Source organism: Giraffa tippelskirchi, chromosome 3 (assembly GCF_054371585.1).
Source record: "Giraffa tippelskirchi isolate mGirTip1 chromosome 3, T2T-mGirTip1v1.2.pri, whole genome shotgun sequence".
NCBI lineage: Eukaryota > Metazoa > Chordata > Mammalia > Artiodactyla > Giraffidae > Giraffa > Giraffa tippelskirchi.
Window position 1 is genome coordinate 138,780,218 of NC_137277.1, and position 27,717 is coordinate 138,807,934.

Below are 27,717 nucleotides of genomic sequence, written 5' to 3' on the forward strand. Positions count from 1 at the left end.
CACACGACTCCTCTGAGCGCTACACCCACTGTACAGCCTGCATTTCACTTTCCACTTGGATGTCTGGTGCACTCTAAAAACTAATTATGTTCAGAACCATCTCATCATTTTTCTTAAACCTGCACTTTTTCTAGAAATAACCCGTGCCAGAAAATTAGGAGCCACCTTTGACATTGTCTTCTCACCACCCACGCCCACACCGGTCCTCAAGCCTTGTTGATTTTTCCTCCTAAATACTTTGCAGATCTCATTGCTTCTGGTCATCTTCTGTGCCATCCCCCCTTTTCTCTCATTTGGATCTTTGCAGTAGATTCCCCAAATGGCTGCCTCACTTCAGTTCTTAACTCCCATTTAATCCATTTACCCTATAGCAGTTTGACTGGTTTGTTTTTTAATTGCAAAGCAGATCATGTGTTTGCAAACCTGAAAATCCTCTGATGGCTTTTCTGAATAAAATCCAAGTTTCTTAATGTAACCTATAAAGCCTTGGTTTCCCTATCACTTTCTTTAACCTCATCTTGTGCCACTCTTTCCTTACGTCAGCAGGTTTCTTTTTTGTTTTTTTCCTGCAAATAAGACAAGCTCTTTCTACAAACTCAGGGTCTTCTCACCAGCAGTTCTCCATTTGAAAAACCCCTTGAGCCAATGCCCTCCCTCCCAACTTCTTTGCTGGTTAACTTATCTTTTTGTTGTTAGCCACGTTGCTAAGTTGTGTCTAACTCTTGCAACCCCATGGACTATATATAGTCTGCTAGGCTCTTCTGACCATGGATTTCCCAGGCAGGAATACTGGAGTGGGTTGCCAATTCCTTCTCTGGGGGGTCTTCTCAACCCAGAAATCAAACCTGTGACTCTGGCATTGGTAGGCAGATTCTTTACCATTGAGCCACCAGGGAAGCCCCAACTCATCTTTTATATCTCCACTAAAATCGAAGCTTGAATGTCACTTCCCCAGATAGGCATCAGTGAGGCCAGCCTAGACTAGGTCTTCTTGGAAGGTGTGCACATAAAATCAGTTGGTTCCTCCAAGTATTTAATAGATGGAACTTGAATCAAGCCTAGAATAATAAGGCAATGTTGGGTGGGAAAAGGCTGTAAATAATTTCTCAGAGATATGCTTACATGTGGGCTTCCCTGGTAGCTCAGCTGGTTAAGAATCCACTTGCAAGGCAGGAGACCCCGGTTCGATTCCTGGATTGGGAAGATCCCCTGGAGGAGGGATAGACTATCCACTCCAGTATTCTTGGGCTTCCCTGATGGCTCTGCTGGTAAAGAATCTACCTGCAATGTGGGAGACCAGGGTTTGATCCCTGAGTTGGGAAGATCCCCTGGAGAAGGGAAAGGCTACCCACTCCAGCATTCTGCCTGGGTTGCAAAGAGTCGGACATGACTGAGCGACTTTCACTTTCACTTTTCATGATTATATGTGTCTATTGTGGTTTTCTCCCTTCTCATATCTATATGCTCCTTCTTGTTGTCACATATTCACCCTCACAAAGCCAGTATTGAACTGGTGATAACAATGACTCTTGTCACTAAGAGTCGGGCACGACTAAGCGGCTTCACTTTCACTTTTCCCTTTCATGCACTGGAGAAGGAAATGGCAACCCACTCCAGTATTCTTGCCTGGAGAATCCCAGGGACGGCGGAGCCTGGTGGGCTGCCGTCTTTGGGGTACCAAAGTAGCAGCCCTCTGTGTAAAAATATGTTGGGACTCCACCCCCCTGGAAAAATCCTTCCCCACCTACTTTCACCCTGCACTAAGGGCCCACACAGTGTTTGAGAAAAGCTGACTCGAGGAAGGGTAGATAATATGTTAAACATATTTTTTTTTCTGGTACTATAAAATTTACACAGAGACTAGTTTCAGTCTTGACATGTTAATATCTGCAAGTAGGATGTTTCTCTTTGGCTCTCCGCATTCTGGTTGTCATCAATTTCTATGGATGGTTCCTTCCCTATGTCTTTAACTGCCTTAATTTTCCCATCATTGACAATACCCCACTGTAAGTCTTCCTCAGTCTAGAACTGGAATGCTACAGTAGATGCCAGTTACACGACCTTTTCCTGCCCCTTTCCCCTCCACTGTACTCGCCAACTTGTTGTTGTTTAGTCACTCAGTAATGGCACCCCACTCCAGTACTCTTGCCTGGAAAATCCCATGGACAGAGGAGCCTGGTAGGCTGCAGTCCATGGGGTCGCTACCAGTCGGATGCGACTGAGCGACTTCACTTTCACTTTTCACTTTCATGAACTGGAGAAGGAAATGGCAACCCACTCCAGTATTCTTGCCTGGAGAATCCCAGGGACGGCGGAGGCTGGTGGGCTGCCAACTATGGGGTCGCACAGAGTCGACACGACTGAAGCGACTTAGCAGCAGCAGCAGCAGCAGCATGTCTGACTCTTTTGCGACCCCATGGACTGTAGCCTGCCAGGCTCCTCTGTCCATGGGATTTCCCAAGCAAGAACACTGTAGTGGGTTACCATTTCCTTGTCTAGGAGATCTTGTCCATTCAGAGATCAAACCCATGTCTCCTGCATTAACCGAATTAAATTCTTTGAAACACCTCATTTATAGTCATTCCCTGCTTAAAAGTCTTGGCAACTCTCATCGCATTTATGACGAACACAAACTTTGCCTGCTAGTCCGGACCCGCTACAGAATGTCCCTAACATGTTTCAGGGTGGTGGGTTTCTTTTTTTATAATTTTCTTTTCTTCCAAAATGGTCCATTACGGGGACTAGTACATTAGTAGTCCAAACACCCTCACGAACACCTTGTAAAGTTGTGTCCTTTCAGGCGAGCAGCCCAGGGCCCGTCCAGGATGAGGTACAGTCGAGCAGGTGCAGACTGTCAAGAGCTGAAAAGTTTCCAGTAACAGCCGGCCTAGCGCTCGGCGGGAGGGAGGCGAGTGCTCAGAAGAGCCGTCCCACGTGCTTTCGGGGAAATAGCCTGGGAGCGAGAAGCAGCAGGACTGAGAGGAAACCGAAAAGCGAAAGTAGACACAGAGGGAGCAGTACGCAGGCGCGGCCCAGGGGCTTTCCAGGTGACCGCCCGCTGCGCCGCGGGTACCGCCTCCCTAGTCCCCCCGCAGCCTCCGAGAGAGCGCCATCCGTACATTGCTTAAGGTGCTGGAAAACTTACCCCATCCTCTTCCATATTTCCTTTCTTCCGGTGGTCTGGAGATGTCAGGTTTTTTTCTCCTTCCCTTCTCTATCTACACTCTGCACACATGCTAACTCAGATCTTACTAGTCTTTCAAGCTCTGACCGCCACCCACCTGAGCTGCTGCTGCTAAGTCGCTTCAGTCGTGTCCGACTCTGTGCTACCCTATAGACAGCAGCCCACCAGGCTCCGCCGTCCCTAGGATTCTCCAGGCAAGAATACTGGAGTGGGTTGCCATTTCCTTCTCCAGTGCGTGAAAGGGAAAAGTGAAAGTGAAGTCGCTCAGTCGTGTCCGACTGGTAGCGACCCCATGGACTGCAGCCTACCAGGCTCCTCCGTCCATGGGATTTTCCAGGCAAGAGGACTGGAGCTAGTTGCCCTTTAACCATAGATGGGGTGGGGGGGCGGGGAGGCTGGCTGTTTTCCTCAACTGCCCTTTTCTAGATCTGCAGAGAGGACTTGCTTTTTTCCTCTGGCGTCTTCTCAGGGCCCCCACCTCTTCCCGTCCCTACCTTCCCCTTTCTGGTGATTGTACCAGCGGGAGTAGGGAAGAAGTGTAATGAAGGAGAACAATCTAGTCACTGGACCATGATTTCCAAAGTTTGGCAGGCCCAGGAAAAATCGTTTTGGTTCAGCCTGCTACCTGTGTGACTTATTGAATGGTCCCAGGAGGCATGAACTGGATTTTTTGGACTCTGCTCAACCACTCTTAAACCCACTTCAGTGTTCTTGCCTGGAGGATCCCAGGGACGGCGGAGCCTGGTGGGCTGCCGTCTATGGGGTCGCACAGAGTCGGAAACGACTGAAGCGACTTAGCAGCAGCAGCAGCAGCAGCAGCAACCATTCTTAAAGGGCTCTATCTACTTAGCGGACCAACCTAGGACCTCTAGTGTGTGAGAAGACCCAGCCAGAGCTGCAAGAACACTTCACATAATTCCCAGAATACAAATGGACATCTGTTTCCCCTCTTAGTAGAGGACAGGAGCCGGTATATAATTTGCAGGCTCAGTTCAAAATGCAAACAAGGAGCTGCTTATTCAGACTTATGAAGAATTTCAAGAAGGCAGGCAGAGCACCAAACCAGACGTGGAGCCTCTTGAGTGTTCTGCCCTGTACGGATGTGCACAGTTGCACAACCATGAGGTTTCTAATAGGAGAATTGTGGGGAGGAGAGATTTCTTCTGTAGAGACCTCCTTACATATTTGCTTAAATGAAAACGTAGATATAGTGAAGCATTATAACACTGCTCCTTCCTAAAGCATTTGCAATAAAATCCAGTGCCTTCCTCCCTCCCTGTAGCGCCCTACACCCTCTGATCTTGCCTCTTTCTTCTGCACATCTCGTCCCTCTTTCTCCATGCTCCTCTGTGCTCCACACTCTGTAGCCTCTTTCTGTTTCTCAGGTACCCCCAGCTTTTACCTGCCTGAGTCCTAAGAATGTGAATGCTCTTCCTGTGTTCCCAGCTGTGGAATGAACTTGCCTCTTTTCATTCTTTAGGTCTCAGCTCAGATGTCATCGCCTCAGAGAGACCTTCTCTGACCATTTCTTTCAGTTACTCTATATCACATTTACATTCTTCATGCTGCTGCTGCTGCTAAGACGCTTCAGATGGGTCCAACTCTGTGCGACCCCATAGACGGCAGCCCACCGGGCTCCCCCATTCCTGGGATTCTCCAGACAAGAACACTGGAGTGGGTTGCCATTTCCTTCTCCAATGCAAGAAAGTGAAAGTGAAGTCATTCAGTTGTGTCCGACTCTTCATGATCCCATGGACTGCAGCCTACCAGGCTCCTCCATCCATGGGATTTTCCAGGCAAGAGTACTGGAGTGGGTTGCCATTGCCTTCTCCTGCATTCTTCATAGCACTTGTTGAATCTGTCCTTCATTATTTACTTGACTGTTTTCATCTCTCCTCACAACCGGAGGGACTTTGTGCTGTCTCATCTTGGGTTCCACAAGAGAATTAAGCCTAATGCCTAAGGCATCTGTGTATAAATTATCTTCTCTCCTGTTTCTCTAGAATGACACTATGTACCATCCTTGGGAAAATTGAAAAGATAGTTAAGCAAGTCACTTCGTGTCTTTGGGGCTCAGGTAGGAAACCCTGATTGCAAAAAGCAATGCCTTTTTGAATAAACGACACTGGGATAAGGACTCACAGGTTAAATCAACCATTCAGACCTCAGCACAGGCTCCAAGCCTATTGAGCCAGAAGTGAGGGCGAGGAGGAAGAACAGGTGTATTCTGAAAAATGTGCGTGAGAGCACAACTTCTCACCCCTCAAACTTTTCCATCTCCACCCTGTGTGGATGGCCTCAGGGGTTCTTTCCATCTGCAGCAGCCTGTGAGACATCTAAATGGATGACGGTCAAGCCTAAAGTCAGAGAGTGTTGTGTAGGATTTTTACTGAGGGTGGGAGTAGTAAAGACAATGAGTTTAATGAAGGGGAATTAAGGGTAAATTTCAGGAACATTTGATTCATCTGCGAGTAAGCGGATGCTTGGGATGTTAGGTACACATAAAACACCTAAATTAAAGAGAAGTTACAGTGAGCTAGTGGACAGTCTGATTCCAGAGCATTTCTATTGTGTTTGAAAGTCATGAATGAAGTGAAGTAGAAAAAACGTCCTATATTTGAGCAGTGGCAAGTGTGTTTTCATTAATCAGTTTCAAGTATAATATTTGGGACTGTTCCACAATTGTAGGGTTTGGAGGATTATAGAGGAAGTTCTAGCTTAATTTTTCAGGCAGATCAAGGAGCAAAGGAAAGAAAATAACTAAGTATTCTATATTTCCTTTGAAATATGAATCATTAACACTGAATCATTAACAAATATTTATTAATACTAAGAGGCACACTGTGCTAGATTTTAGGGAAATAACTGTGAACCAGGGGTTCTTGGTCCTTGTACATACAGAGCTTGCTTAGAGTCTAATGAAGACAGATGATAGACAAGCATTTACAACCAAGGTGGTAAAAGTGGTGCTGGGTGAGGTGGAGGATATGGAGGAGGCATGATGTGAGCTGAGCGCTACACATGTGCACCTGTGTGTGTGTGTGTGTGTATGTGTGTGTGTGTGTATGTGTGTTGGGCAAGAAGGCTTTTCAAAGCCTGAAAGATGTGTGAATGTTATTGAGATGAGAGGGTAGGTGGGTTGGGGTTTGAGATCTGAGAGGATACAGCAGAGGGAGGCAATAGTAAGTATGAGACATCAAAGAAACTAAAAGTAGTTCAGTCTTGTCTATATTTTGGAGGATTAGAAGCTATTGTTGGGGAGAAATGTTGAGAAATGAATTGACGACTAAGAAGAGACTAGAGGATATATGACTTTGGAAAGATCTGTTGAGAATTAGAGTCTTCATCCAGAGCTGGGATTCTTAACTAATTTTTTTGTGCTATAGACCCCTTTTGGCAGTCTGATGAAACCTATGAATTCTTTCAAAGATTAATGTTTTTTGTTTAATAAAATAAAACACATAATATTACACAGGAAACCCACTATAATGAAACAGAGATCAAAATATTAATACCAACTTTGCGATAATATAAATACTTCTTTATTAATGGCATCGAGTAGGATCTAGCAGTAAGTCTAGATGAATGCAATTTCAAAATTATGCTTAGCATAAGCAATATTCTGAGATAAGTGTATCAACTGTAATGTGACAAAAATGTGGTGTGGTTTATGGTTTGTTACCTTTACTCCTAATTGAAGGAAACTCTAAGTTTCAGTTAGAAGTTTGTGAAAATAAAGCTCTCACTTTGCCATTCAAACTCCAGAATTCTATCTTTACACCCAAGTTACAAACTGCCAATGCACGGTGCCACAAGCCCTTTGAAGATCTTAAGCAGGAAGGTAAACGATCTGATATATCTTAAGTAAAGCCCTCTGTCTACGTAGGAGGCCACTTGGAATTCATTTCGTACTTAAGGATGTTGTCATAAAATCTAGCAGTAGGTCTGGATAAATGCAATTTCGTCATGCTTTTGTAGTGTCCTCTTTGTGAGGGCTCTGGTAGAAAAATGTTCTAGGTCTTACAGACACATGCACATACAACTGTATGGGTTTGTTGGAAAAGGGTGAATTTTATTATGTGTAAATTGTGCTTCAATAAGCCAGACTCCTAGAACTGCAATCAGTCAAATCAGTGTTTACAGTTCATTTGAAAAAAATAAAAAGAGTCTGACAGAAGTTGGAGTGTGTGCACATGGAGGGTGGTTTGCTCAGTCTGGACGACGATTGTCTGCTGCTGGAACTCCTAATTCCGTTCCCGCCACTGCAGGGAGTGCACGGGCCGCCTGCATCGTCTGAGGGACAGAAAACCCCCTCAGCTTTGCCAGAAGTGGCTCCTTCTCAATAGTTCCTTGGGGAGCCTTCCTGACTACCTTACGACTTGAGGAAATCCACTGGCAGCTGCCTTCTTTCACCATTTATTCCAGATAAAGACATTGCTATTCAGTACAATTAGTCAAAGTGAGTGTTTACATTATAAGGAGTTTGCAAAGGAATTAGGAAAATGGACATCTGTGATTGGTCTTGGTTTAGGGGAGAAGTGAAAATGTGATTAATATTTTGAAAATAAATTTGCTTAAATTTTTAAATAATTTAAATTTTAAATAATTTTAAATAATTAAGATTAATAATTTTATAATTATTTATAATTATAAAATATAAATTGTTAAATTTAATTATAATTATTAAATTTAATTATAAAAATTATAATTTTAATAATTAAATTTAAATAAATTTTAAATAATTTACATTTACTTAAATAATTTAAATTTTGCTTCATTAAATGCTGCTTATTTGCTACTAGTCAGCAGAAAAAAAAATATTGTGTAAATGTGGTCTAGATTCCCTTCCCACTGCATTCCGACTGCATTTCCATCTCATGCAGCATACCTTATCCTGATCTAAATAGGTATCCCTAGGAATTCCCTAACAAAACCCTATTCCTCCCACAAAGATGGTTTTTGGAATGTGAGACTCATACCGTTGGAAATAACTCTTTACCCTGGGGTCAAGAACTTGATTTTGATTTTCTGAATCTAAATAAAAAATAGTCACTTATTGGACTCATTCTTACTTCGACCTCTGCCTCTGTTATGGGAAGCAAACTACAAATGTCCTTATACATCAACTAAGGTGGCTGTGACCACATATGAAACCTTGACATTCTTCTGCCAGGCTCTATATTTACAAGCTTTTCAAAATTTCTTCTGAAATAAGAGTCATCATCCTTTTAATATTTTCCAGGGAATAAAAAGCTCCTGCAGCATTTTTTGATATCTAAATCCAAGTGTTTTTGAATATTTCCTGGTAAGGAATTACCTCCTTAAAGATAAAACTATAATGGTCATTTTATAGTTCTAAGGGCTTCCCTGGTGGCTTAGACAGTAAAGAATCTGCCTACAATGCAGGAGACCTGGGTATTCTTGCCTGGAAAATCCCACAGACAGAGGATCCTGGCGGGCTACAGTTCATGGGGTCACAAAAAGTCAGACATGACTGAGCGACTAACACTTTTGCTTTCACTTATAGTTCTAAATATTTCCTCCACTTCTGCTGCCAATTAATATATTTGAATTTCAGAAAGCTGGGCTTGTGGAGAGAAGTAGAGACTGGAAAATGTACCTTGAATTAGCTTGTGGTCTTACATCAAACTGACACCTTCACCCAAAGAATACTGTCAAAAGCTTGCAAAAGAGTAAGAGGAGTGGCCTTGGGACAGGTGCAAAGTTTCTCCCATAGAGTAATCTAGGATCATGTGGGTGGGTATAAAGGATCAGAGATAGGATGGAGCTCAGTTGTGTCCAACTGTTTGCGACTCTTTGAACTGTAGCCTGCCAGGTTCCTCTTCTGTGGATTTTTCAGGCAAGAATTCTTGAGTGGGTCATCATTTTCGTCTCCAGGGGATCTTCCTGACCCAGGGATCAAATCCTCATCTCCTGCATTGCAGGTGGATTCTTTACCTACTGAGGCACTGGAGAAGTCCAAGGGAGAAGGTAGGTTATATTAAAAGCTTTTTTTCTTTGAAATCTTCTCCATCAAACATTAGCTTCCTCTTGTTTGACCACCTAGAAGATGGGAAATGGGTGAAAGAACTTAGAGAGGAGTCCCCCACAAGGAACTGTCATCTCTGACTGCAGTCAGGGCTTGCTTTGGATACCAGCCTCAGGACTTTATGTAGCTGGTCATAGCCGATACCTCAGTATCATGACTTCCTCACCTGGCTCAGCAGCTTCTCTGGAGCCTGGAGACATGGAGAGCTCCCCAGGGATCAGGCACTGGGAGAGCCCACACTATTACTAGGGTCAGCAGCTGGGCAGTGGCACCACTAAGCATCCAGCCCCGGCAAGGGAAAGATCAAAGTAGACCTGTAGCCCATATACATATATTATCATTGAGTCAACCACTCCCCTCCTGCATCACCAGGGATGGAGCATCTCATCCTAAATTCTTTCCTCCAGGCTCAAGTTGGATTCACGGGTCGAGAGACTGTTAGAGCTGGAAAGGACCATGGCCTACATAATCCAACCTCTTCTAGAGGTGAAGAACATACAACCCAGCGATCAAATCACTCAACCAAAGCCAGTGTTGTTATTTTCCTCTTGGTCTTCATTTCATGGGAGTTTTACCCATGCATCTGCTTTCAGTGTAATTTGCCTGAGATTTGCCACCAGGAATGACTCTGGATCCCTCCCCCTAACAGGAGAGGTGTCCCTGGCAGTGATGCCAGCAGCTGTGAATCCTGAAGCTGGAACAGTGCTGACATGGCAACCAAGAGGGTTCCTAACTCACCTGGGAATTGCTACTGTTAATGCCCTGTTGTTGCTTCCATCTTGTATCCAGTGTGATGACTTTTACTTGCTAGAACTCAGGACATTTACTTATTCAGTTTCCATCAAGCCTTCCTGCTGGTTTTTGAGTAATGTGTATGTGACTTTGTTCTTTTTCACCTATTGTGCAATCTTTACACTTAAACCTTCTAGAGTCAAAATCATAAGTAACACAACAGAAACAAAACCAGAAATGAAACACATACAAATGAGTCTTTCATTAATATTATATTAACACTGGTTTCTTAAAGTGTTTTATCTCAAAAGTTTATCAGAAGCTTGGATCTCTAGCATTTCAATGACATTCCCATTTGGGGGTGTCATAAGAATGAGAAGAAAGCTTCATATTTAATCATTTCCTGGAAACTGGTATATACAAAGCTGAAGAAACCAGATGTGATTGTTGGCAAAGATCAGTCTTTAAAACTTTTTCATTTGCTTCCTTCTTTTGAGTATCAAGAGTTTATCTTGTCATTCAGCAGAATAGGGAGACTTCATCTAAAATTGAAAAATGAAAATAACCTTTGAGCAAACTATTGTTTTGCAAATAAGTCATCATTTCTTAGGTAAACATTCTCTTGTCTACTAAATACATACTTTACTTCATAATCTTTCTACCAATTAACTACAGTACTTGCAAAAGTAACTGAGGTTGGTCAATCTAAAGTAAAAGGCACTTGTTAAATAAATAAAAACTATTTTAAGAAAGCCTATTCATCTCACAAAAACATAATGAAGAAGTGAGTGTAAAATGTAACAAAAGTTCTCTTATAATTAAATGATTTAAGGACAACTAACATTGGAGAGTAAGTTTTTCATCCCTGGAAGTCTTCAAGAGAAAAACTAAACACCACTTGATTTATAGCAAGATATCAAGTTCTTGGGGCTCATGGTCTCTCCAAGACACTATTATTCTGATATACACGCATCCTCATGTAACTGGAGTTTTGAACTGCTTGAGAATATTCGAGAACAATAATAGACCGCATCCTAGAGCACATAGTTGCAGTTAATACTATAATTTAGTTCCCCAAAAAGCATTATTATGCTGCTATTGATTGTTGTTCATATACTACTTGAAGAAGCTCCCAGGACAGGACAAATGAGGCAAGTAAAAATCAAGAAAAATTGGCATTTTTGGTGTTTGAACTGCTAACATAAATATTATACTAGACTTACATATCTAACGACTGATATGTGTTATCTGCTAAAGGGGGGACAGTGGTGGGGACTGGTGGGGCTGATAGTGGAAGTAGGGATGAAGTGTACTTAGGTGGGGAGGTATACAGGGATATTTTGGCCTTTGGGCAGCTTTTGATGGAAGACCTTAAAGCAGTTCAGGTCAGCATAGGTGTCTGCTTTCAATGCCCACTGTAAGAGCAACACGCAGGACCATATAGACATCCTTTGTATTATGCTCATGGATTTGTTCCAACAAATGTGTTTTCTCACTGCCCAGGCAGATCTTCACGCCCCTTTAATTCACACACCACCTTCACTTCCTGAGAAATGCCCTTGACAGCAGTGGAAAGAAAGGGAACATACTGCAGTTTCGATTGTTGTGGGACTCAGGTTTTCTCTCAGCACTGCATATACACTTGGCGACATGGGAAGAAGGTCTGATGGAGAATGTGGCTCTGTAGAATCACTTCGGCTTGAAGAGGTAACAGAGTAAATATTGAAGAGGATTAAACATAATAGCTTGTGGTGACTTACTGTGTTAGCAACTGTTAGGGCCCAGGGGAAGCCACCCCAAAATGTGCCTCAGTGGCATATTGGTTATTTTGAATTAAATGACTTAAGTTACTTAAAAAATATCCAAAGCAGGAGGGACACTCAGACCCTTGTCTCTGCCTCCCTGAAAGCCGGAACTAAATCTCTTCTGTGAGAGGTGCCCTCCCAGTTCTGGAGGTAGAAGAACATCCTTTTTGCTAGAGATAGGGGATTCATTTGGGGCTGAGAAGCCTGTACAAGCCTGAACCTTGTTACTTCCTTAATTTAATACCTCAGACCCAAACTCTGTTTATATTCTTTACTACTTAAGCACCCAAAACCTAAGTATCTTTGTCCTGTCAATTCCTCCCAAAGTTATTGATTTTTTGGTGTGCAAAAAGTGTATAAGCTGCCTGCTTTGGCCACTTCTTGAGTCCCATTTCTATGAGAATTCTATGAACATCAATTAAATTTTTTTCCTTTTTCCTATTAATCTACCTTGTATCAATTTTATTATTAGTCCAGTCACGAGAACTTGAGGGGGTAATTTCTACCTCCCCATCAGAACTCTTTTTAGGGTTTCTTCTATTTGTGACACTGAGATTATTGAATTTCAAATAATTCATCATTTGAAATCAGAGCACTCAGCCCACTATGGAATAAATGGCATATTAAAGGGAAACTTTAGAATTCCTTCATGATGGACTGTGGTGTATCCTAAAGACTTATGTGTTAAAGAAAATGGGACATTGAGCATTAAAATGCTTTAGTCTCAGTTATATGTATGCTGTTTTATCCTTAAGTTTCCAGCTTTTTTGATAAGTTCAATAATAATTATCTTATATGTGGCTAAGATTACTTACATTGTTGAAATGGGGATAAAAACAGAAGGGACATAACCTTTGTCTCCCTTTTCTGTTGGTCTTGAAACTGGAAAAGAAAGGCATGTTGGGGGAAAATATCATTATTGATAAAATTGTAAATCTACAAAAGGATAAGTAATGCTAAAAGGAAGAGAGATAATATAATTGTTTAGTGATTCACAACATTTTTTAGTTTAACAGATGAAACAACATTTCAGATGAGCATAAAATGTGCAAGAAGAGAAAAACAAATCTCTTGGCAGGCCTGATCTAACTTTACATATTAATGGTCTGAAATGAGTGAGCAAAATTGGGAATCAACTATATTACCTGTCTTCCACATAGTATTTAAGTTTAATTATAAGGACAGATTTATTCATGGATTGGGGATTTATAGCAATGCAGTTCTTTTCATTAAAACTGACACCAAGTATAATATTATAATGACACAAAGTTTTGAAGCACAGACTTCAGTGTTAAAAGTACAATATTACTGCATTGTAGTAGCAGTAATACTGTGTGCAATCCTCACCCTCAAATTTCTCTGGTTTACTCCATTGAACTTGTGCTTGATCCAGTTGTAAGGACCAACTGTAATCATTCAAGTGTTACTGTTCCATTGACATTTATTATTTCATTTGATCAGATATAGAAACAATTAAAAGCCTCAAGGTTTTTGTGGTGGCTGTTCTCTTTTGCTTGTTTCAGAAGGGGATGAAGGAGGGTGGCAGCAAGTCACTGCTGTGAGTGACAACTGTACCGTATTCCTCAAGATGATGCTCATATATTAAGTTGCTATGGATGACTGTTTTAATGGATTGTATATACTTCTGGGCTTCCCTGGTGGCTCAGACAGTAAAGAAACTGCCTGCAATGCAGGAGACCCGGGTTTATAACCTGGGTCTGGAAGATCCCCTGGAGAAGGAAATAGCTACCCGCTCCAGTATTCTTGCCTGGAGAATTCCATGGACAGAGGAACCTGGCAGGCTACAGTCCATGTGGTCACAAAGAGTCAGACATGACTGAGCACTAACACGTTCACACGTTCACGCATATACTTCATTTAAAGAAACAAAATGGTAAACATATTACAATTATACCGCTATTTCATGAATGTTCTTTTCACATATTCAAATAAATATTTACCAAATGCCTATTTTGTCCAGGTATCATTTTCAGCCCTTTAGATACAAGCAGGAAAGGCAGGCATGTCAAGACTTGTTATTGATAGGCTGGAAGGTGGGGATGAAGCATCAAGAGCCCTTGTCCCCTCCCTGGCAAAGGAACAATAGTCTCCGAGTTGTGAGACTACAGTAAGTAAAAAATATAAAGCTCATCAACTCTGAGCTTCTTTTGTAAAAAAGGAAAACAGCCTTGCCTGACTTTTAACAGCTTTCTAATCATTACTTCTTTCTTTTTCTATCCCCAGGCATAGAGGTGAAATTGGTGCCACTCCTACTTTAGAAAGGAGAAAAATAAAACTATCAGTGGCTGAGAAGCTCCCATAGCCATGGTGAAGTCTAGCTACTGATTACTAACTGCTCTGCTAGCTGGACAGTCCCTGCTGTTCTTTTCAGGAACTGCTCGCACACTACTTCATTTCTAAGGCTTTGACCTCCACATGCCCCTTAGATCTTATAATGATCAAAGTCAACATAAAGAGAGGAACTTCATTTACTTTACTCCAATCTGAGGTTATTTTCCAAAATCTTAAGAAAAACCAAATGGAAAGAACCTAACCTTCGCATGGCTGGGAGCTGTAGTGTTTACTGAAGGCTTTGTCTTTGGGAATATCAGGATAGAGGTACTTCAGAGGGTTTTCAGGAATGTTTTCAGCCATAATAACCTTGTAGTCTCGAAGGATGTCAGCAAACGGCAGAGCAGACAGCCGGCCTTTGTTGTAGGGTTCCACAGAATGGAATCTCACTTCTCCTGGAAAAGGAGAAAGCAGAGGGAATATTCAAGATCCTGCAGGCATTCTTTGTGGCCATTCTTCCAGCCCACATTTTCTTCATGTCACTGGTTATAAAACAAGGCCAAAACAAAACAAAACAAAACAAGGCCAACCCTTCTTTGCCTGTGTAGAGTACAGATGGCCATGTGATAGAGGACACACACATAGACTGTGAGAAAGTCATGCTATGTTCTTCTGGAACAACTGGAACAACTGATATTCAAACCCACCGAACACATGAGAAATAGAACAACGGGCCACACACTTCTGAAGATGGAAAGACCAATAACCGAACTCAATGCTAATTTCACATGCATAAATAACAGGGAGCATGTACCGTTTTCAGAATGGTCCACCCAGGTGAAAGTTATTCCTCCAAGGTGGCTTTCACTGAATCTTAACAAAAAGGTCCCAGGCATTTTATCCTTTAGTAAGAGTCGTTCCTTCTCTTTGCTAACAAAGCCCATGATGTACCTAAAAATAGAACATGGCATAGTTTCATCTGATCAAAGACTATAATTTATTGCATTCATAAAGAACAGACCTGAATTTAGTTTGATATAATCAAAAGTCAATAATGCCTAAAATACTCTTATACAGATTAAATATCAATATGTGATGAAGAATGTAAGAAACTGTGACTATTTTCCATTCTATGACACTAAATATGCTTACAAAGGAAAGAAAAGAAAAAGTGACTACTGTAAACAAAGAAGCTATGAACAGTAGAGTGCATGCATCTTTTCAAGTTAGAGTTTTTGTCTTTTCTGAATATAAGCCCAGGAGTGGGAATGTTGGATCACAAGGCAGCTCTATTTTTATTTTTTAAAGAAATCTCTGTACTGTTCTCCATAGTGGTTGCACAAATTTACAATCCCACCAACAGTGTACAAGGGTTCCCATTTCTCCACACCCTCTCCTATATTTATTATTTCTGTTCATAGTAGCACTATGTACAACAGTCAAGATATGAAAGCAACATAAGTGTCCATCAACAGACAACTGGCTTAAGAAGATGTAGTATAACATATATATATTATATATATAAAACATATGATATATATACATACAATGCAGTCTTAGCAATAAAAAAATGAAATATCGCCATTTGCAGCAACATGGATGGATCTAGGGAATATCATACTAAGTGAAGTAAGTCAGACAAACACAAATATTATATATCACATATGTGGAATCTAAAAAATAATATAAATGAATTTATTTACAAAACATGAACAGACTCACAGACATAGAAAACAAACAGTTACCAAAGGGGGAAATGGGGCCAGGGGAGGGATAAATTAGGATTTATGTCGGGATTAACATATACACACTACTGTATATGAAAGAGATAACCAACAAAGACCTACTGTATAGCACATGGAACTATATGCAATATTTTGTAATAACATATAAGGGAAAATAATCTAAAAAGGAATATATATGTACAACTGAATCACTGTGCTATACACCTGAAACTAACATGATGTAAATCAACCACACTTCAATTTTTAAAAATTGAAAAAACTGACAGTATAAAAATAAGAACTGAATGAATTCATAATGGAAAATATAATCTTCCATATTATTCCATGGAACTTACCCATCAATCCAAAGGGGAAGAATGTGTTTCTTAATTAGATCTAAAATTGCTTCAAGCCAGGTCCAAAAGGTAAATGATTTACCAGGCAAGTGTTCCTATTGGAATAAACAAACATGTTAGGACAATTCAATAGTAATGTTGGTATGATAGTTCAAGTTGCTTTTTCCAGTGAAATATTTATTTTAAATGAGAAAACACTTTAGAGGTTCTTCTTAAAATAACCTTATCAAGGAAACCCTCAAAAATCTCAAATTATGATAATAGAGGCTTAAAAAGGAACACTAAAAAAAAAATCTAAATGATGCTATCCTTTCCCCATTTGTACCTTACAGAACTTGGCCCAGGTGAGATGACCATCGTTGTAGCTAGACTGGACTAAAATGAAAGAAAAGAATGAGATTGAGATTTTTATTAAACAATTAGACTCTTCAATTTGGTGCTCAATTTGGATTGCCCTCCCCCAAGCATTTCCTAAGCACCTGCAAAGGGTTTACAGTGTATTTAATGCTAGAAACAGTAAAAATAAGATGTCATGAAAATTTTTATCCAGGAAAGAATTCTTTTCAATGGAGGAGCTAAAGATAGCCTTAGGAAGTGGGTGGGTGTCTAGAACCAGGCCTCCATGAAAGCATAGGATATAAATTGTCAAAGAAGGAAGAGGCCACTCCAGTAGCAAGAATAATGTAGGTTGAGACATAGTGGATATGAACAAGGCTTATATATGAGACCATAAGAGCAGCCTAATGTTGGTAAATGAACATTATAAAATAAATCTGTGAAAGCCAGATTGCCAACAGTCTTGAATATTATCATGAAAAGAATGAACTAGAGATCCATTTAGCTATAAGGAACCACCACTGACTGTTTCGATCCAGGGCAATGAAAGAAGAATTTCTGTCTAAAATTTAAGGAAATTATAAGAATAATTTGATGAAGATCTGAAAAAAATATGGCTACTATTTATACTATATATTTAAAAGCTTTATTCACTCATTAACAAATATTTATTGAATGCCTACTATTGTGGTTTATGAATTAAATAAGGATCAAAAAGAATATTTACATTAAGTAACTTTTATAATATTCCCAATTTATTTAAACATCAAGTGCTCAGATAGTAGATCGAAGGGCAACCCGGCATCCCTTTTAAGTCAGGTTTAACCAAATCACACACAACTCACTACTGCTAATTAAATACATCTTGGGCTGTACTTTAACTAGAAATGTATACAAATTCAATTTCAACTCTTTTCTTGGTGCTAAATGTATTCACCCTAGGTTTGTCAAAACATACATATCTTCTGAAATTCTTTTAGAAAAAACTTACACTGTAGTCACTATATGGAGTACCAATGACTATTTTGCAAACTTTGGAAATTGCAGTCAAAACTGAAATTTTTCTGCTATGAAGAATTAACTATGCCCAGGCACTTCTCTGGTGGCTCAGATGGTAAAGAATCTGCCTGCAATGCAGGAGACCTGCGGTTTCATCCCTGGGTTGGGAAGATCCCCTGGAGAAGGAAATGGCTACCCACTCCAGTATTCTTGCCTGGAGAATACCATAAATAGAGGATACAGTCCATGGGATCCCAAAGAGGCAGACATGACTCAGTGACTACCACTTTCACTTTCAATTTGGGTAGTTTTTTAAATTTCAAATAAATTTCCTGACCCTGGGATCAGCTGTTTTCCAGTTGGTTAATAACCACTATAATATTAATATGAAAGATCAAGGCACCATTAAGGCTTCACAGTACATTCAGTGGAAATGGCATAAGAACACCCTAGAGACTGGAGTGCCAAGTAGAAAGGAAGGTACTTTAGAACTGGACAGTTCTGGCCTGCATCTTGTCTTTGCTATGTACTACCTGTGGCAAGTCATTTAACCTCTGAACTTAGGTATCCTCATGTATAAAATGGATAGAATAAAAAAATAAAATAATGAGTTATCCTCAATATTCTGCCTTAAGGAATTTCTGTGAGAAGGAAAATGTAGCATTTAACCCTATGTCCAGCAATATAGTAGGCACTCAATAAATTGTGGTGAGCATTATTATTATTAATAGTAATATCACCCTCATTCTTTAAAATTCTTGAGTACCAGAAACAGGGGCAAGTCCTCCATACATACCAGCTCTTACCTGTTAGCTTCTCGGCCAGCATGTTGAGCTGATCTGAGTTCAGGCCACGACCAACATATGATGAAAACTGCCAGCTCATCACTTCCAGGAGTTGACTCAAAGTGGCAGATGGAGGATTATTAAAGAAAATCAAGTTCTGGAACAGAGTTGTATTGATGATTGTATGTATTAATCACACTGAATACACTGTAGTTCAATATATAGGATTCCTGATTTAAACTCTTCAGGTTAACGTAAGTTAACAATACAGATCTATTGTCTCATCTCTGTTGTGCTTTTAAATTAAGACTGATTTTGTCTTTTCCTAAAGAGTTCCTGGTTCTTTCAGTCTAATGTAATATATGGTTCTATCTTATCCCTAAAGGAATCATTGGGCAGCTCTTTAACTTTCCTTGGACTATAGACTATCAATCAACTCATACAACTTAACACTGTCCATCAAATAATTAAACAGATACTCTCTTCTGAAATAATATTAATCTTTTGAAAAATATTTATTTTTGGCTGTGTTGGGTCTTCATTGTGGCGCATGGGCTCTTAGTTGCTGCAAGTAGGTTTGCTCTAGTTGTGATGAACGGGGGCTACTCTCTAGCTGTGGCACACAGGCTTCAGGAGTCGTGGTGCACAGGCTCAGTTGCCTCAAAGCATATGGGATCTTAGTTCCCAGACCAGGGATCAATCCTGGGTTCCCTGCACTGGCAGGTGGATTCTTAACCATTGGACCACTGGACCAGGGAAGTCCCCTGAAATAATATTAATCTTAAACAAAACTTGTATCATGATATTTAATTGGTTTATCATGGATTAGTACAAGTTATATCTTGACCAGACAAAGCATCCCAAAACACAAAAACAGTCAAGTCCCAGGCTAAGGAAGGGAATCCTATAATATGAATTCAAAATCAACTTGGGACTCCCGTTTCGGGATGGTCTTTCTAATATTGTTCTAGACAAGAGGATCTTTTGTGTGATCAACTGCAAAAGATCAACTGTTTATAACAGAAACTGGGTCAACAATGGCAGAACAGAAGACTTCACGTCATATTACTGGAAAGGAGAATGTGAGGAAGCCAAGAAAGATATTTTAAGGAGGAAGGTGGGGGAGAAATTAAGAAATCCTTTGCAATATGGGGAGAAGGCCTTTGGCAAACATGAACCAAGCTGGGCAGCAAGAAAAGGAACCAATTCAAGAGACTTCAGAAGATTGGAATAAAAGAAGACACGGCATTCTGTAAGAAGGAGTGAGAGATAGGAGAAGGAAGAGTAGAGAGAAAGAATTTCCTTGAACATGAGGATTATATCTGCATAGAGCATAATTAAGATCTAGGAGCTTAGGCTTTGAAGCGGAATAATTAAGAGATGCCAGAGTTAGTTGTTATGCTGAACTCTGTAAGCTGGCTGAACATTTATGTGTTAGGAGCTGTATATGAAATACATCTCCAGGTTCCTCATCTAAAACCAGAGCAGAATCTGAGGTGGTTAGTGTGACAACTTTGGTGGCTTTTTCATAGAAGAAGGATGCTGAAGAAAGCTAAGGGTGGTGGCACCGCACTCTGAGGCTAGTCCATCTCCTTCCTATATCCTGGAATTGGATGAAACATTCTAAACATGTAGTTTCTAATGGAGAATGACATTAAATCTCAGAAGTGTTGGCTGTTATTGGCTTTACAGACCAGGTAACTTTTCAGAAATATTCTAGAAATAACTTTGGGAGAAATATCAATAACCTCAGATATGCAGATGACACCACCCTTATGGCAGAAAGCTAAGAACTAAAGAGCCTCTTGATGAAAGTGAAAAAGGAGAGTGAAAAAGTTGGCTTAAAACTCAACATTCAGAAAACTAAAATCATGGCATCTGGTTCCATCACTTCATGGCAAATAGATAGGGAAACAATGGAAACAGTGACAGACTTTATTTTTTTGGGCTCCAAAATCACTGCAAATTAAAAGACACTCCTTGGAAGAAAAGCTATGACCAACCTAGACAGCATATTAAAAAGCAGAGACATTACTTTGTCAACAAAGTTCCATCGAGTCAAAGCTAAGGTTTTTCCAGTAGTCATGAATGGATGTGAGAGTTCAACCATAAAGAAAGCTGAGCATCGAAGAATGGATACTTTTGAACTATATAATGTTGGAGAAGACTCTTGAGAATCTCTTGAACTGCAAGGAGATCCAACCAGTCCATCCTAAAGGAAATCAGTCCTGAATATTCATTGGAAGGACTGATGCTGAAGCTGAAACTCCAATACTTTGGCCACCTGATGTGAAGAATTGACTCATTTGAAAAGACCCTGATGCTGGGAAAGATTGAAGGCGGGAGGAGAAGGGGACAACAGAGGATGAGATGGTTGGAAGGCATCACCGACTCAATGGACAGGAGTTTGAGTAAACTCCAGGAGTTGGTGATGGACAAGGAAGGCTGGCATATTGCGGTCCATGGGGTTGGGAAGAGTCAGACACAACTGAGCGACTGAACTGAACTTTTCTAGTGAGTTCTGTCCTTCTCACTGCAGGCTGAGAGGAACCAAGGCACAGGACACTCTGCACAGCCTTCCTCTCTCTGTAGTTAATCTGACTCAGATGCAGGGGCACCAGAGGATGAGAAGGTACAAGGCTGAGGCATTTCCTATGCTGTTTTCTTATTAAGCACATTAGACAAAAGGGAAGGAATTCTTGGAGCTGACTCATTATGACTATTCCTTCTGCTAGGACCTGAGGTAGAAAAATTCTTCCCTTTGGAAGGCACATTTGCTTTGCATCAAGAAGAAGTAGTTATTTACATCTGATCTATTTTCTCTAGACCTTGGTGGTTTCCAGGACAACACACTGGGGTTTTGTTAAAAGAGAATGGAGTGAAATCCTGACTTATCTTTTTTGCCACACCCTTCCTTGGTGGTCTTAATAGAAGCTCTTTTAAGAAGTGCTTCTATTCTCTGTTTCCTTTGAAACTTGAGACCAATTTTTCATCCATATCTTAAATAACCACCAGATGGCATTAGAAGCCAATTTGAGCCTAGAATGGATTTAAATCTATAATCAATTTGAAAATCTGTAGTGTTGTTAGGTGAGATTGGTGAAAATGCTAGTCACTTATTTGAAATCAATTCTCGACCTTTGTGGAAGAGCCAGTGTGGAGAGGGTGTGGCCAGAAGTAGTTGAGGAGGTAAACATAGCAGTCAGACCTCAAATTTTGGAGAAGGGATTCTCCAGAGTCCAGTGAACAGAGTAACTGGACGGCCCTAGAACCCTAAGTGATGCACAGAGTTGGGAACTGACCAGACCTCAGAAATAAAGAACACCTGTCTGTCGCTTCTGCTAGCCAGAACTCTCTCACGGTCCAAGTACATCAGAACATGTTATTTTAAATATGACACGAGGGAGGGATCATACAAATGAATATATTGGAGTTTTGGGATAAACAACCCACAAAGATATGCCAAAATTTATAGACACACATATACACATACCTTTTGGGGCACATGGTTTTGTTGACCGTAAAACAAACCAAATGGAATTAAAGGGGGAGAAACAGGAATAGGGTCTTTACCTGGGAATCGTTGGTTGACACATTGTACCAAATGATGGATGCCCAAGCATTAGGTAACTGACTGACATTGGAAATCATCACCACAGGTAATGAGCAGGTCTGGTTTAAAAAAAAAAAAAGGCACAGTTATTACAGGTAATAGCATCTTACATTGATTTTATACTTGGATCTTTCCCCTAAAGGGCCATCTCAAGTCAATCCCACTCCTCCGATCCCCGTGTCTACACTGGTTTGGTCACTAAAATGATTCATGAAGGCATTGGAACTGTCTGAGCATACATTAGTCAAAATACAGGGAGGAAAGAAGCAATAAAAATAAGGATCCTTTCAGAGTGCTTGCTCAGTCAGCTCCAATATCTTCCCTGATATTATGTAGATATTTTTACTTTCTTGTATCATGTACTGCCTAAAATGCAACTAATTAGAGCTTGTATTGACTTAGCAACTTTCCTCTTAATCAGTTGCATCAAAGAATCTAATTTAAAATTTATCTCTGGAATGGATTAATATGTTCAAATTATGATCCAATATATCATTAATGTCAGTATCAGATATGGGGGTTTTAACTAGAAGAGGGAGAGGTAAGTGACTTTGGAACACAAAACATGGGAGATAGAGCTGCTGCCTCTATTGTCATAGCACTCAGCTTAGTATTGTTGGTGCTAACGTTTTCAACCTCATGGAACAAACAGGCTTCACAGACTCATCTGGGAAACTAATCAACTTACATTAGTCCCTTCGCATTAACAGAAGTTATATTGCTTGTAGACAGTGAAATGCCCACTTGAGGAACTTAACAGCTCATGGAAGCAGACATTTAGGGAAAAGGGATGAAGGAATCTATGGAGAATTTTATAAATATGTTCACATTAAGATAAAAGAGTGAAGGCAGAATGCTAAAATAATATAGTCTACAAAATAGGACCATATTCAGGTGTATGAAATTGTGTTTATTCATTCATGCACTCATTCATTCATTTATTCAACAAATGTTGAGCATCTGTTACATGTCAGGCACTGTGTTGGGCACTGGTAATGGAAGGATAAAGGTGTGATATCCTGCCTTCAAGGAGCTCATTGTTAATTATGTTCAATTTAATTCCCCATTTCTTGATTCCTTCTTTGAGTTCAATGGTGACTATTGTCAGAGGATCAAAACAATGTACTATTAATGTTCCTATCATTGGTCTTTGCTCATCACACTATAAATACCTTTATTCTGAGGCAATTTTATGCACAAGTTAAAATTTTGAAAACATACATGACATGGTTCAAGTATATTTATTCTCTTCAAGCTTTCCATTGAGTATCCACAACTCTGGGTATCCCAGAAAACAAACAAATATACAGCCTCAGCAACAAATTATTCAATATGTATTGAATTATAATGACTGAAACTTTATCATTTATATATATATATACACACACATATATATATATAATTTTAAAATTATCTTTTGGCCTTACCACATAGCTTGTGAGATCTTAGCTCCCTGACCAGGAAACAAACCTGTACCCTTGGCAATGAGAGTGTGGAGTCCTAACCACTGGACCACCAGGGAATTCCCTTATCATTTATATTTAATCAGAATAATATATGCTGACTAATGAGTGAATATTTGGCATATTGCTTTCCCAAATTACAACAAAAATAATGAATGAGGAATGTACTAAAACCTAGAAAATATTGAATTTTCATCTTCAAATACTGACCAATTTCTGAAAATGTTATTAGTAAATACTACATATTCCTTGAAACACCTACCTCCAAATCTATGGTCAGTCCATAGAGGCAGATCTGTGTCTCAAATGTTATGGAATGAAGCTCCTCAGTCACCATGTGACAGCCCTAAGGGGGAAAGAAATAAATTGTTATCTTACAAATGCATATGCATGTGTGCTAAGTTGCTTCAGTCGTGACTCTTTGCCACTCTATAGACTGTAGCCCGCCAGGCTTCTCTGTCCATGGGATTCTCCAGGCAAGAATACTGGAGTGGGTTGCCATGCCCTCCTCCAGGGGATCTTCCCAATCCAGAGATTGAACCCGTGTCTCTTATGTCTCCTGCATTGACAGGCAGGTTCTTTACCACTAGCGCCACCTGGGAAGCCTTATACAAATGTGTATAGTTGTTACTTATTATTAGATGTGCTTTTATAAAAACTAACAAATTCTTAAAGTATAAAATACCCTCAAACATCTCCTGTTATGCAACATTCCTTATTTTAAAAAGTTAAAGGATATACAGAGTTTGAGAAATCTTCCTTTCCACAAACAGAATGATATTGTCTCCAAAACAATGAATTTTCTAGCTTCAACAATTCCAGCATATTTTTATCAGTTGAAATCCAGATAAATTGCTCTTTATTTTTACTTTTGGAAATTTGTCCTTTTGACTTATCAACTGTTAATAAAAGAAAGCTAGATGTGTGTAGCTATAACAAAAACAAGTCAGTATTATAATAGATTTTTTTAAAGCAAGATCAAACATGGTTAAACATGGTAAGTGGGAAAAATATGTACTTTCCTCAGCTTCTTCCAGAAACTTCAATAAAAGTAACAACTGGGGTTTTGTTTACTTTCCAATAAAATAAAACTGTAACCGAGGTCTGGGAGTAAAAGTTAGGGAAATGTGGAGTGAAGGTGGCAGTTAGGGGCTGTGTGTCTCAGAACCAGGGATGGAAGCATTGAGCCCCCAGAAGCTGGAGAGTGAGGGCTGAATAGGACGGGTAGTTACTAGCCTCAGCCTAGGCAATGAAGTTCCCAACTTCCCTGACCCTGGTCCTGTTTTGGTTAGTTAATACATCCAGTGCTTACATTACTATGATTATAAAAAAATTGTTAACAGCTGAACCATATAACAGTATGATTGCATTTCCATTCTTATATTATTTTTAGTTTTTCCTGGATTTATTACTCGCCTCAGACTTTTTACTTAATCAATTTGTTTTATCTACCTGTTACTAATGTAACCCCAAACACTGAATATATTAAATAAACTAAATGCTATACAATAATATTGTAAAAATGGGTGAAATTCATGTGTATGAAGAGCTGGAATATAAGAGCCATAGCTTAATTTAAGCTACTGTACAGAACAGGGAACTCTGCTCAATATGACATAACAACCTAAATAGGAAAAGAATTTGAAAAAGAATAGATACATGTATATTTATAACTGAATCATTTTGCTGTATACCTGAAACTAACACAACACTCAGGGATCGAATCCAGGTCCCCTGTATTTCAGGCAGATGCTTTTACCATCTGAGCCAGCAGGGAAGCCCCTAATCAATTATACTACAGTATAGAATAAAACACTTTTAAAAAAGAGAGACACAGCTGAATCTTTTTCTAGAAATAATTTAGAAGTATATAAAATAAAAATATCAAGAAATATCAGTATGGTCTTAACATAATATTTAGAACTCAAAAAGTGATCACCTCTGAGGAGTGGGTTTGAAGTGGGAAGGATTGGGACAGAAATTGCTGTTTTTCCCAGGATGAAATCTGACAGAAACTTGCTGTATGCCCAGAACCAGCAGTACTGTCATCATCTAAGAGCTTGTTAGAAAAACAGGCTCTTTGGCCTCATTCCAGGCCTACTGAACCAGATTCTGCATTTTAACAAGAACCCCAGGTGGAATTTATGAGGCAATTATTCTCAATGTGATGTATCCACATTGTGTTTAGTCTCAAAAGGGATGTAGAAAAATTGGAGATGATATAGAAAGCTTAAACGATTTAAAAAATAAGTCCTGTGGGAACATATGAGCAGAAGTAGAATTATCTAGATTAGAAAAGTCAGGGCGGAGTCGTGGGTGGCTGAGTCAGCTCTGAAAGGGAGCTCTTGATACTGAATATAGTTAATAACAAGCTGGAGTCCTTTTGTGTTAAATTTCCAAAAAACGTTCTAATATGATGATATGAATGACGACTACATGAGGAAGATTTTATTGATAATGAGGAACATTAAAATAGAATTTGTTACTGAGAAAGAAATAGAAAACTACAAACTCCTCTTTTCCTTGGGCTAGAGCATTGTGGTACCTTCCAGTGCCTGGAAGTGGTTAGCTTGACTCAGTGAGACTGCTTCTTATGATTAGTAGAAAGTTATGTTACTGAAAATTCTTTTGAAAATTCTCTTAGACCACCCCTAAAATTACTCCCAACACACCAAACAACCAGCCCTCTCCCCCAATTTACTTATTATGTAGAACTAAATTGTTCTTCCTTTGATTGACCATGAGATGAAATGGTCATGTTTAGGCACCAGGTTGAACAAAAACCACACTTTTTTCTTTTTTAACAACAGAAAATCTCACTGCCCTCTGGGAGGAGGTATTTACACTATGCAAAGTGAGACAACAGAAGAATGCACAAGTCCATGTTCACTAGCGGGTGCCACTCACATCCTCACTGAGTTCAGTGGCGGAAAGGATACAAGCCTGTGTTTGTACATTTGAACAGAACATTTGAGAGGCCTGAGGCAAGTGCACAGAGGGAGACCACATACCATATGTCTAAATATTTAGCCTTTATAAATCAAGTTAACAAACGTTAAAATATGGTCTAGCCTCCCGCCTCAACGGCTAAGCTTTCACATGACCTAATTGGCCAGGTTTTAACTCCTCAAAGTCCTGCTGAAATATGCTGGCATGAAGAGAGCATGACCTTCTGGGACCACTTCCCATCCTTCTTTCTTCTACCTCTGTGAGGGGCTGACCTGACGAGTGTGGCCTGAGGCCTCTCCTCATGCCTGGAAATGTTTGCACTGATGGTTTCATCTGTGCTGGAGAGAGCGACTTGGGGAAGAGGCCTGTACAGCCCTGGAAGTGGGCTTCAGGTCTTCTGCGCTGGGAATCCTGAAGCCATGGGCTCTGGGTGAGCACATAGTCTTGACTACCCAGACATCTCTCTCTGTAGGGAGGGCCACAGTGGGAGGACTGCCAAAGGGAGCCTTTGGAGTTCTTATCCCTCCTTCATTCTAGTCTCTGTAGTTTAATTTGTTTAATTAAATGTGTGTGTGTGTGTATAATAATTCATCATGGATGTAATTCCCTCACACCTTTGGGTTATGGCACTTGTGTGCTCACTGGTCCAAATGGCAAGAGTCTTTCAGAGGAATCAGGATTCTACACAGCAGTGACACACAGGGTTGTCCATTAACTTTGGAAGAAGACTCTATACTTTAAATATTACTTTGTTGAACTATAATGTGGATGGTGAGAGGTTTACATAGGGATTCAAACTAACTTCCAGTGTTTGCTTTAAACTTCTGATGCAACCGTGAGGTACATTTAGAACGAAATCCAACAAGGAAGCTGACATCAGCTTCAACATGCGTATCAACAATATACAGGACTGGAGGAGAGCAGCTCTGACAGAAGACAGTGTCATTAACTTTCCAAGCTTGCATGGCCATCAGTCATAATCTTTATTATTTTATCAGTGCTGTCCAAGCTAGAGACACTATTCAATCTCACATTCCCAGGGTCCATTCCTTACAGAATGTGAAAATATCATAGATAAGATGTACCATTAATGTCTGTATTAAAAGCCATTTCAACCATCTGAGATGATTATAGATTTAAAATATCCATATTTATGATATTTATATTAATGACATTGATGATATAACTGTGTTGACTGTATTGCACTTTTAAAGAAAAGTACCCACTGGATAATCTGCTAAGAAACTGAAAAACTGGCTAAACAACCTGACCAGCGCTCCACCTAGGAAAATACATGGAACCTAATGAAAGGCAGGTGTAGATGTCACCATATGCTTTTTGTTACCTCTGTGCATGCATGCTAAGTCACTTCAGTCATGTCCAACTCTTTGCGACCCTATGGACTGTAACCCGCCAAGCTCCTCTGTCCA

The 27,717-nt window shown here is 40.0% G+C and overlaps 1 protein-coding gene and 2 long non-coding RNA genes across 9 annotated transcripts in view; 2 read left to right on the forward strand and 1 right to left on the reverse strand.

Moving 5' to 3' along the window:
* Positions 1-2,979: 2,979 nt before the first annotated feature.
* Positions 2,980-7,361, forward strand: LOC145542486 (uncharacterized). Its single transcript, XR_014079891.1, has 2 exons — positions 2,980-3,129; positions 4,665-7,361. It is a non-coding gene; the product is annotated as an uncharacterized LOC145542486 (long non-coding RNA).
* A 1,721-nt stretch (positions 7,362-9,082) lies between these two features.
* On the forward strand, positions 9,083-10,806 carry LOC145542487 (uncharacterized). Its single transcript, XR_014079892.1, has 2 exons — positions 9,083-9,175; positions 9,641-10,806. It is a non-coding gene; the product is annotated as an uncharacterized LOC145542487 (long non-coding RNA).
* Positions 10,225-27,717, reverse strand: part of STAT4 (signal transducer and activator of transcription 4) — a 99,129-nt gene continuing 81,636 nt past the window's right edge. For 5 of the 7 annotated variants that reach the window (XM_081581374.1, XM_081581371.1, XM_081581375.1 and 2 more), the window contains 10 exons: positions 23,601-23,684; positions 21,836-21,934; positions 18,284-18,419; positions 16,468-16,517; positions 16,143-16,237; positions 14,877-15,013; positions 14,326-14,517; positions 12,586-12,652; positions 11,555-11,663; positions 10,225-10,507 (listed from right to left, as the gene is read on the reverse strand). In XM_081581374.1, coding sequence (XP_081437500.1) covers positions 10,481-10,507; positions 11,555-11,663; positions 12,586-12,652; positions 14,326-14,517; positions 14,877-15,013; positions 16,143-16,237; positions 16,468-16,517; positions 18,284-18,419; positions 21,836-21,934; positions 23,601-23,684 — 996 coding nt within the window. In that variant the 3' untranslated portion in view covers positions 10,225-10,480. The remainder of the gene's footprint in view (positions 10,508-11,554; positions 11,664-12,585; positions 12,653-14,325; positions 14,518-14,876; positions 15,014-16,142; positions 16,238-16,467; positions 16,518-18,283; positions 18,420-21,835; positions 21,935-23,600; positions 23,685-27,717) is intronic. The other 2 variants (XM_081581377.1, XM_081581376.1) reach the window with 1 other exon arrangement.